Here is an 11,435-nt window from a genome sequence, read left to right as displayed (position 1 = left end):
TTATGTCATTTAAGAATGATGGAGAGAAATGTTAGGAATGTTTAAAGGCCTTTTCAGGCTCTCAGTAATTTCACACAATAAATAAATATTGCCTATATATAAAAAATTCATCCCATCCTAAGTTGGGGGGGGCAGGAGAGGGAGGCATTTGGGAATCTCTTAATTTAAAATTTAAAAAGCAAAACTAAAATATTTGCTAGAGGCATGATCCTATTATTAATCCACAAATAGGAACTCAGCCATCAGCAAAAATGCAGTAAGTGGAAAGAGTTTATGGATCACTAATATGACATAAAACACAACTGTGTTACTTGCTATCTATTGCACACCTCACTTCCTTGATAGAGCCTTTAAAAAAATTCTAAGTTGATGTATTTCATAAAGTAGATGACAATCGTAATATTTTTACTGTACTTTACATTCACTCTGCTAAACAAAAGCCTTTCAAACAGGCACAAAACACTGCAACAATATATTTACTTCCTAATAAAACAAAACTTTTAATAACATTGAAATAAAATGGTTTTGTTTTGCATTAAACTATATACCATAAACTTCTGCAACATAAAAAACTAAAAGGAGCATTGGGAGATATTTACAAACTATCTCAACTCCTGCAGGTCTCTCCTCCTCCTCCTCCTCAGAGTGCCTGGTCCCCATGCCCCCATTCAGTTCTCCTGTTACGTGCACAGCAACGGAGGAAAGCCCTGTTCAATAAACATAACATTTCCAACACCACTGGCGACTACAGACATTTTGCAAGAAACATGATAAGGCAACTAGAAGCATAACTTTCTGCAATAAGAGTCTTTCTGCAACATTCATCGTCTCTACAAACTCATACTTCAAAAATGAATAAAATAAAAGCATTAGAAAAGGAACTGAAGTTCTATAATGGACAATTAAATAGCTATGCAAAGATCTTATGAAAACTATTAAAGTCTTGTGCTTACACATCAGTTCTATTGAAAATATGTCCCCAACCAAAACAAAAATGTGACAAAACCCCAGGAAGAAGTATAAAAGCCACTGATGTTTTATCTTACCAGAGGAATTCATTTGCTCTAGACCTGCCACATAGGGAGGTGGGGCTGGGGACAGAAGGAAGGAAGGAGGAGGGTTGGGTGGAGGGAACATCAAGCTTAAGAGTAAAGTCACATAGAGAATGAGCAAGGGCCCAAGGTAATGGTGGCAGGCAAGAGCGTTCCAGTGTTTGGACTCAGAAGAGTGACAAGTCTTTTCAATGTTGGCTTAAGGAGAGACTGAGTGTTTAATTTCTTAAAAAAAAAAAAAAAAAAGAACCATTATGGATAACATATGGTAACACCGTCAACCCTTAATGCCAGCAAAAACAGAGGTTTTACTCATTTTAAAATTGCACTTTCCAGTATAATTTTTAAAATAACGTTTTCTGTAGTATTTTAAAGCACTATTGTTTGTATCTTTAAATATTGAATATATTTTTCAAAATAGTTCCCTAGCTGCTCAAGTGTGCTTTTTAATATATAGTTGATATATTACTGAAGGTACTACAAAATAGAAATCTCTGGAGTGCAGAAGTTAAGAAAATAACCTTCATACTGAAAATATATCCTTAAAAAATACAAAAACAAAAAAACCTCTATACAAACGTACTACGGCACACAAACGTTTAAGAGATGGTATTAAGGCACGAACCATTGCAAGTCTCTTGGAAATGTATGAACACAGGCCCGCTAACTTGAAAATAGTCTTAAAAAACTAGTGAAAACTTCATGTGTATAAAATATTTCAGTATGATATCTGATTACATTCTTCACTTTCAGGTGTCAGCCGTGTGCTAAGCCACCATGTTCTTTCTTCATAAATAGTAAATGTTCCTTCAGTGGCCGTTTGCTGGTGGGTCCCCGCCGGCGTCCGCGCCATCAGTACGTCTGGTAGACGTCGTGGATGGGAACCTGGATCGCAGCAGCAGGGAAGGCCTGAGGTATGTAGCCCGCGTAACCCCCGTAGACGGCGGCGGCGGCGGCCGCGTTCTTCTGTAGTGTGGCGATCGTGGCTGTGGCCGGGGCGGCAAAGGGAACGTAACTGGCCCCGTAGATCCCGGCGGTGGGAATTCTTTGCACATTTGGCGCCACCGTGTACACTGGAGTTATTGGGCGGCCCTGGGGAGGGGAGAGGAAAAGGATCCTTACTGACCACAGTACCTTTCCCGTTGAGTCCTCCGTTCATTTAACAACTCCTCCGTTCATTCGTTCAGCTCCCCCCCCCGTTCATTCGTTCAACTCCCAGATGTAAAAACAAAGATTTCCATGCTCAAGGGTAGGGAGGTAAGAAGGTAAACAAATAACAATTATTTGTTTAAAGGGCTTGTGAAAAGGGCCACTGAGGTGAGGCTGCGTTGCATCCTCAAGATTCATTCAATTTCAACAGGGGAAAGTCGAGAGAACCAAACGTTAAAGGGAAGTTTAATACTTGGGAATCTCTTACCCACCATTCCACTCAGTCAGCATGTGCCCCAGAGGGAGCTCGAGAATGGAGTGGAGAATCTGTCCTTTACTAGGTTGGTCTACTGTAATTAAGCATTTTCCTAAAACAGGGACCTAAAACACATGCCAGCTGCCTCAACTCACACTTAACTGAAGGAACGTGGTATTTCAAAAACGAAGAGGAGAACAGACTGACAACTCTATGGGACAAAGTTTATAGCTCTCCCAAAGGGCAGCTTCTGAAGCTGTTCCTAAAAACATTGTGACACGACACAATTTTCCCCAAATGTAACGGTTTCGACCACCTCCCACCTAAGATATAGCACCACTAGACGCACACACTGTTGTAGACGCTGACAGAAGAAACCAAGTAACCTGGGAAGCTGGGCACAGCATCTCAGAATGGGGGGCACTTGCGCGGGGTTTTAAAGGATGAGGAGGAGTTTTCACAGGAGGAGGAAGGGGAAAACAAGCCAACTGAAGCCGCCTCACTGCTGAGGCCACACTGACTGTAAAAGTCCCTGCTGCTTCCTCCTCTCTACCTGAAAGCGGAACATACTATGTCTTCGGAGCGAATAAGAATAGAGAGGGAGCACTGTGGCTCAGTATCTCCCAGAGCATTTGTGACGGAGAAGGGGATTTTTGGTAAAGTAAGACATACATTTAAGAACACAGCTGGTGCAAATGCTGCTGCGGTCTCTATGTCTTAATGCATCTTCAAATAAACAATGCAGGATATATGAAATGAAGAACTAGATTTAAAAAATTATTTCCTAGACCTGGCTGCTGTGGCTCAGTGGATTGAGTGTCGGCCTGCAAGCCAAGTGTTGCTGGTTCGATTCCCAGTCAGGGCACATGACTAGGTTGCACATCAGGTCCCCAGTTGGGGGTGCGAGTGAGAGGCAACCACACAGAGATGTTTCTATCCCTCTCTTTCTCCTTTCCCCTCTCTCTAAAGGTAGAATAAGTAAACAAACAAACAAATAAATTATTAAAAAATTATTTCCTTCTGCATTTTTATAAATGAGTAAGTTATCATTCCTGCACAAACTCTGCAGATTAGAGTCATAAAATTATGTTCAAAGGCACTTCATAATCTAAGAGTCATTTTTTCAACTGTAACCAAAATAATAATTATACTAATGATAATAATAACAGAAAGATTATGGGCTACCAGACACTATTCTAAGTGGCTTATTTGTATGGCATTATTGAATCATTCTAACCACTAATGAAGCTGGTCCTCTGATTACAAGGAGAGGTTCGGATGTGCTAACTGACTTGCACAAGGTGAAACAGCTTTCAAGCAGTGGCATTGGGACTCTGGAGCCTGCACTTTTAAAAGTCTACATTACCTTGCCTCCTATAACCCATAGCAATGAATAACCTCACTGGCAACGTTCTACAACCAGGGAGAAAAACTTTGGAACTGCGAAGACTGTGGTTCACAGCAAGACAAAAACGATCTTTTCTAAATGTGTGGACACACATTTAATGACAAATGCACAAGGGGAGGTAATTGCAGGGAAAGTGACATCAGAGAGGAATCTTTTCATACACTCTAGTCCAGCTCAACCCCTGGTTTCAGGTGTGTGAGATGGAGAGGGGAGAAAACAGGCCTCAGTGTTCTCTCCTCTCAAAGAGGAATTGGTTATCCTTGTTTTACCTATACCACAGATTTGTTGTAAAGATTGAGAACACCGAGAAATCAATTTGAAAAAGTGACTGTCTATGTCAGCAAACATTTCCTATGTTACTTATGAAGGCTACATGAAATTGGGATATGAAATGGCTACACAGGAATACCCCTGAGCTCCTGGAAGACAGAGGATGACTGAAGGTGTTCCACAGGAAGGTTCTGGAAGCCATGCTAGGAACTTCTTTCCACTCAGAAATGTGTTCTATTCACCAACCAGTAAGTAGTGCTTAAAATGCGTTTTCCTCTGCTGCAGTGTGGCAGAGAACACAGAGGGGGTGGAGGATCAAACACAGCAGGGAACCAGGTCAAAGACCTCAGAACCACAGAGTATGTAGATTTGAGGGGCAGCACCAAGGCCAAACCCACTCAAAGACGCCATTCCCAGGTTAAAAAGTAAGTAGCACCAGGCATTCTGCAGAATATACTGAAGGAGGGAACACATCTCCAAAGGAATCAACTGATGATTGTACATTGAACAAATTCAAGCAAAGACTTCAAATAAAGACCCTGATAGTGACAGCCAGTGCAGACAGACAAACAGTAGCAGCAGTCTGCTATTCAGACAGGATTATGAGGCCTGGAATGCGGTCCTGACCAGAACAGATACTACATGCCAAAGACAAAAGTCCACAGATTTCTCAGTAAAGAGGAATTAGAAATTATAACCAGGATTCCACCACGTATTGCTTGCAGGTTACTGTAGATATTTACAGTCTACAAGAAATAATGACACTTAGCTGTCATTGTATAGTGTGAATCAATTACAACCTACTCCTTTTTTGGCTGTAGGAAGTCCTGAGTTAAAGAATACTTGATGACGTACTGGTAGATGAATAAACTTGAACCTTTCTGAATAGTGCAGTCAAGGCTGGTGCTCAAGTGGGCAAATGCAAGCCAACAGCATCCCGCTGCAGTGGTTCACAAGACCGGCTCTGTGTCAGCATCACCGAGGAGCTGGTACCAAATATGGATTCTAGAACCCCAGCTCAATTCTGTGAACTGTAATCTTCTGAGGTTTGAGTCTAAGAATCTCTGTTCCTCGGATAATTCTTCCAATTAGATAAGAGACCCAGGCCTGGGTATTTGTGCTTGTTGACTGATAAAAGTGTTTGAGAGTCACTGTCTCACAAAGAATAGCTATGCACTGAAGATACAAAGAAATATAAGATATAGTTCTTGGTCTGGAAGAGCTTCATTTCATTTTATTTTTTAAAAGATTTTATTTATTTATTTTTAGAGACAGGGGAGAGGAGTGAGAAAGAAGGGGACAGAAACTTTCTTTACCTCTTGCACGTACCCCGACTGGGGACTGAACCCACAACTGAGGCATGACCCTGACTGGGAACTGAACTGGCAACCATTTGCTTTGTGGAATGATGCCCCACCAACTGAGCCACACCAATCAGGACTGGGAGAGCTTCATTTTAATTGAGGAGATAAAACATACCGGCAGTCAGATGCCAAGTAATAATGTAGATAATAAGAAGTGCGGGAGAGATGATTTTCAAGGCTAGGTGGACGGGCAAGATTCCACAAAGAGAGGAGATGGAGGAAGCCTCAAGGAGGAGAACACTGGGAGCGACGGTGGGGAAGGAGGCTGGGATGGCGAGACTGGATTGGGAGAGATTCAGGAACAGTTGAATATGGTGGGAGGAGATGATTAAGGGCAGATTTTATAAAATTTCATCTATCTCTACAGCTATATCTCCATGTACATACATGCTTATCTATGTATACATATATACATGTGTATATATTCAGAGAGAGAGATTTTTTTTTTAAAATAAGTCTTTACTGAACTGCAATTTGGGCTGTGAAAATGGGTACTCTCTCCCTGGACTTTGGTTGTCAGCACCTTAACAATAAGCACATGAGTTAAAAATTATCCTGTGTCATTAAAAAAACAAACAAAAAACAGTAGTAAGGATGATATTATGATACTGAGAAATTACACATGTCATTTTTGCATATTGCTTCCCATTTTTAATACAGTGGTAATGTTAGGGTAGTAAAATTATTATTTAAAATTTTTTTGTCCTGTCATGATTTATATTAAAAAATTCTGTCACCTGATTTCATAGTTCTAACAGAGAGCTGGGCACACAATGAGTTCTCCTGCTGAGTAGTAAATGAATCCATGAATGGGAGGCCTCACACACAAACTGCAACAACGCGACGCGGCAGGAACTCTACCTGGAAAGGCGGCGGCGTTGACACGGCCGGAATGACGGCGGCGGCGGCGGCAGCGGCGGCAGCAGCGGCGCTGGCTGGGTCTGGCTGCACTGCGATGGGGCTGATCATGTGCTCCATTGCGTGGATTTTGCCGTCTTCAATCATTTTAGGAGCGGGGGCGGCCTGAAACACGGAATACTGGGCCCCAATGGCAGGGATGGCCACTACAAGACAAGTAAGAGTGGCAAACAGATCCATCAGTTTCTCGGGATGTTTACAAAACCAAGTTTGGGAGGCATGGGCTATTCTTATGCTTTCTCAGTACAGGTAAGGAAGAGAGGGGAGGTGGCAGGAAACCCCCTGCTTTTCTCTCAAAAGGAACCACGTGGGCACGGATGGAGGCTCCCAATAGATCATCATGGAAGAAGTCTAGAGTTAGGTTTCTGCACCATTTCCTACAGCTTCTGCAGAAAAGTTTTGAATCTGACTCTCGGTACAGAGCCAGAATGGGCCTTCTAACGGAGAAAACAGGGTCAGAATAAGAAGTGAGATCAGGGCTTGAGGCCCAACGACTGCGACTGCAAGAGTAAGCCGCCCTCCTCTCCAGATCTACAGCCCTTTCACTTTCAACACGTTTTAAGAAGCAGGTGCTATTGAAGGTTTCATTCTGAGAACTCAAGAGGTCTGTGTACACCTTCCTCGCCCTGTGTTCCAGACTTCAACATTACCGATTCAGGGAGAACTACATAATAAAGAAATGAAAGATTCTCCTAATTCTCTAATGTCCACTCATAATAGCAAAGCAGTAGTGGCTGGTTTTTTGATAGGACCTGCCAGTTCAAGGAGTTGCTCCTGTGAGTAGAGTCCAAAGGACTCATTTCAACCAGGGAGTCAAACAGACAGGAGTTACTGAATGTCAGTGTATGAAAAAGGCAGGTAAAAAGAAAACAATACTGGCCCTGATTTGGGGGAGTCTGAGTATGTGGGGTGTGTGTATGTGTGTGTGTGTGTGTGTGTGTGTGTGTGTGCAGGGGAAAAGCAAGAATATGAAATGCACACACAAAATATCCTTTCATTTCAGGTTTTTCTCCAACTGGAGGTATATTTATTCTAATAAAAACTGACTTCATATAAGGTAAAGAGACAAATTTGACTGTAGACTAAACAGTGGCACAGCCATTCAATAAAATCTACCTAAAACTTTAACCAAATCTTTAACCTGCCTTTCCAACCACATGGTCTTGCACCTAGACTCTTCACCACTGTGCTGGTGGTTCTTCAGAAATCAAAAGTTCTAATTTTCTGGATCAAACAGAAATAGAGGCAAAGGGGAAGGGGCCTAGAGAGGGTTATGAGTTTTAGCTACCCTGGGGTTGTGCTAAGTAACTCTGGATTGTTCTGGTTATCAGCCCACAGGAACTGCTACCTCGGACCCCAGAACACAACTATGCACTTTAAGATGGTTTAAGAGTTCTTGTCCCTAGTTAAAGCTTAAGCTACTGCAACTTGCCAACAGGAGTCCCTTTTCCAACGAGTACAAGTGACAATTCTTGTCTCCAGGCTCTGTTTTATGGAATTACAGAGATGCAGGTTCAGTTTTACAATGCTTCTAATGTCAATGACATTTATAAGGAAATCCAGTCTGAGTCACTTGCAGAAGTTGCAGAATTTTTTCACAAGCAAAATATCAAAACAAAACAAAAAACAAACAAACAAAAACCTCAATAAAAAACCAAACAACCCCTTCCCCTAAATCGAAAGCCCAAATCATATCGCTGAATTAATTCAAAAAGAATCTGCTGGGAAAATGCTTTTAAGCCCTGTGTGGTCTTTGCAAACCTATGCTCCAAATGTGCAGATTCCTTGACTCTGTTTGCTAAAAGGAGCATGCAATCCTCAACCAGAAGAAACTCAAGAGTAGCTAAACTTCGAAGTAAAGATCCTCTCAAAGAGCTCTTCAATCTACCTCAGTGAAACCAGGAAGCGGTCTGGAGGAGGATCACTCTGATTATCCATAACTGGATTTTCCGTGGTGTGTGCTAACAGGGAGTTGGTGCTAGGCTCTCATACAGTGGAGTTATATCAAGTTCCTTGCAGGTTAGGGTCAGAAAGACCTGTCTCACTAACGGGCACTAATAACACTGGCAAACTGGTTCATGAGGCCTGGAGGTGAAAGCAAAGTTCAAGATCCCAGTTTGAATCACTTGAGCACCCTCAACCCCAATCCAGAAAGAGGAGGACATGAATGCTGGAAATTGGAATCCAGGCAATAAGTAGCTGCAAAATCTTTCACCGCTGCTTTGTCCCCTTGTTCCCAGATGTTCCTGGTTTGTGAAGTTCATGTTAGTGTTATTTGCTCCAGAAGGAGAATTTTCTACCACTCTCAGAATGGCAATAAGCTGAACCCTCTGGCTTCTCATGGCTGGAGTAGAAACTGGCTTGAGTAAGGAAAAGACAGTTTTTAGCTGATAGAAGATACAGAAGAGCCTCATATTCTTCCATTTCCTGTGCTCCCCTCTTATCCCACGACTCTACCTACTCAGTCACAGATTGAGAAAAAGCCTAACAACCAGTGACAGACATTTGAAAAACCCACTATTGGAAAGTTTGACTTGAACGAAGTCAAAACTAGACAATCCTTTTGAGTTCCAGAATAAGAACAGCCAGGAGGCCACATTCTTTGCCTAATCTCTGGCTCCCTATGAGAAGAGGAACCCCTGTGGCAAGAGCCCAAGGCAGGCTTAGGTTCACTTCAAAGAGAGAGTTGGGGGTTTTGGCTGAATGGATGCATTCTCGCTCTGGTTTATACTGACCTGTACCAGGTTTAATGGCAACTGGATTAACAGTAGAGATTTCCAAATTCGGTACAAGTTCATATCCTTTTTCTTGCTGCTTTCCTTTCCCTTCATGATATCGGCTATATATACCACGGCCAGCAGAATATCCCCCGAGGTAGGAACCCCTGGTCCCTGGGCCTCTGTTGCCAGCAGCACCTCGACCCCGTCCTCTTATGCTGCCTGCTTATAATAACAACACAAAAAAATGATGAGCAAACAACAGTGACGGTCCAGGAGACAGACCTTAACTCAAGGTTCTTGGCATTCAGGTGTTTGCCCTGCGTCTAAGTTACAGGGGGCTAATCTTTGCTGGTAGAGACACTTCGAACATTTTATCCCAGCCTAGATTTGCAGTCTAAGTATGTCTACTTGCTGATGCAAGAGATGAACTTGCAGAGTGAGTTCCTAGGATTGCAATTGCAACTTCAATAAAGAAAAACGTCATAGATTGTAAAAAACTTAGAACCAGAAGGGAAATGCTGGTTTATCTTCCTCATTTGACGTTTGAGAAAGAAGGCCTGAGGAGGGAGGGGAGAGGGTGAAGGAACTGCCTTAAACCCACAAACTTACAGAGCTGGTCACTCTGTGAGCAGGACCCAGACTCTTGGTATTTTGTTTCTCAGTGTAAGAGCTTTACTGTACCCTAGCCAATGATTTAAAAACAAACAAACAAGCAAATCAATAACATTGTGCCCCTACTTCCCCACGTTCTAATTTCACAAGCAGGTTTTAGGTCCCAATTGGGTAGATCTTGCAAACGCAGCATGCAGGAAGAGCTTGTAGGAAGGACCTGCATTTCTACCAATGCTATGGAAGTGAATGCCTTAAGTGCCAGTAAAGAACAGAACCCAAAACTGACACCCAAATGAGGGTGGGTAGGGGTCAGGTCCACCAGCTCATAACAGCCACAATGCCCCTACCACGGCCCGCCCAGCAGACTCGGCTCTCTGGGGCCTGCCCAGGAGAACTGCCCCCACTAACCTTTCACGAAGTAGTCCCTGTTGGGCCCGATGAGCGCGTTGTAGGGGTAGCTATAGTAGGCCAGCGTGTAGGGGTCGCAAGAGTACACGTAGCCGGGCGGCTGCACAGCTGCCCCCTCGACTGCCCCGCCCCCCTTGGCCGCCTTCTGGTAGCGGGAGTACTGCTCCTTGTCCACCGGCTTGGCCAGCGTCACCTCGAGGCAGGAGCCCTCCAGCTCCATGCCATTGAGGTTGTTCATGGCGTGCACGGCATCCTCGCGGCTGGCGAAGTGCACGAAGGCATAGTCGCGGATCTTCTTGACGCGTTCCACGCAGCCTGGGTTGAACTGGCCGAAGATTTTCTTGATGGTGTCCTCTGTGGTCTCGATCATGAGGTTTCGCACATAAAGGATCTTCACGGTCTCCATCACGTCCTCGTCCACGTCAATCTCGGGCTCGGCCCAATCCACGGCGATCTGGTGGCCCCACAGCTGGATGCGGCCGGGCATGAGCTTGCGGCGTGCCATGGCTGCGGCACGGTGGCTCTCGTACTCCACGAAGGCGAAGCCGCGGTTCTTCATCTTGTCGGCTGCGCTGGCATAGACGATCACATCGAGCACGCCCTCGGTGACCTTGGCGATCTCCTCCAGGATCTCCTCGCGCTTCTTCATCTTGGGAATGCCACCGATGAAGAGGCGGCAGTTGTCGACGCTGCAGCACACGCCGAGCAGGCGGCCCGGGCGGATCTCGTAGTTGTTGAGCTCGCGCACGGCGCGCTTGGCCTCGTTCTTGTGGCAGTACATGACGAAGGCATAGCCCCGGTTCTTGCCGTCGAAGTCCATCATGAGGCGCAGCTCGTAGATTCGGCCCACGGTCTCGAACACGGGCACCAGCTCATCCTCGTACACGTCGCGCGGGATCTTGCCCACGAAGACCTCGCAGCCGCGCTGCGGGTGTGCGCCCTCCCAGCCGGGCGGCGGGCCGCCGTACTTGCGCTGCCCGTTCTCCTGCACCATGCTGTAGCCCGTGCGCGCCAGCAGCGCCAGCAGCGCCGCCTCGTTGGGCGCGCCCGCCACGCCCTCGGGCACCTTGGCCGAGGACGCAGGGGCCGAGTCGCTGCTCATGGCTGCGGTAGAATCTTCTGCGGTCATAACGTCAAAGGCGTCAAAGGCATCCACGGCTGCTAGAAACCTAAGGGAGGCAAAGGGAGGATGAATGTGGAATCTGCACCGAGGGGAGCCGGAACTTGACTCTCCACCCCACACCCCGCTTTTCTGAAGACATACAAGACATTCTTATC

General features: G+C 45.0%; 1 protein-coding gene across 3 annotated transcripts in view; it reads right to left on the bottom strand.

Annotated features, from left to right (window-relative positions):
• Positions 1–1,286: 1,286 nt before the first annotated feature.
• Positions 1,287–11,435, bottom strand: part of RBM47 (RNA binding motif protein 47) — a 118,416-nt gene continuing 108,267 nt past the window's right edge. For 2 of the 3 annotated variants that reach the window (XM_090266960.1, XM_090266961.1), the window contains 4 exons: positions 10,158–11,326; positions 9,153–9,359; positions 6,361–6,563; positions 1,287–2,144 (listed from right to left, as the gene is read on the bottom strand). In XM_090266960.1, coding sequence (XP_090123086.1) covers positions 1,905–2,144; positions 6,361–6,563; positions 9,153–9,359; positions 10,158–11,286 — 1,779 coding nt within the window. In that variant the 5' untranslated portion in view covers positions 11,287–11,326 and the 3' untranslated portion in view covers positions 1,287–1,904. The remainder of the gene's footprint in view (positions 2,145–6,360; positions 6,564–9,152; positions 9,360–10,157; positions 11,327–11,435) is intronic. The other variant, XM_090266959.1, reaches the window with a different exon arrangement.

This window comes from Furipterus horrens, unplaced genomic scaffold, assembly GCF_987537825.1.
Source record: "Furipterus horrens unplaced genomic scaffold, mFurHor1.1.pri manual_scaffold_2, whole genome shotgun sequence".
In the NCBI taxonomy this organism is placed as follows: domain Eukaryota; kingdom Metazoa; phylum Chordata; class Mammalia; order Chiroptera; family Furipteridae; genus Furipterus; species Furipterus horrens.
Note: the sequence above shows the minus strand (reverse complement) of the source record. Positions and strands in the feature narration are given on the sequence as shown.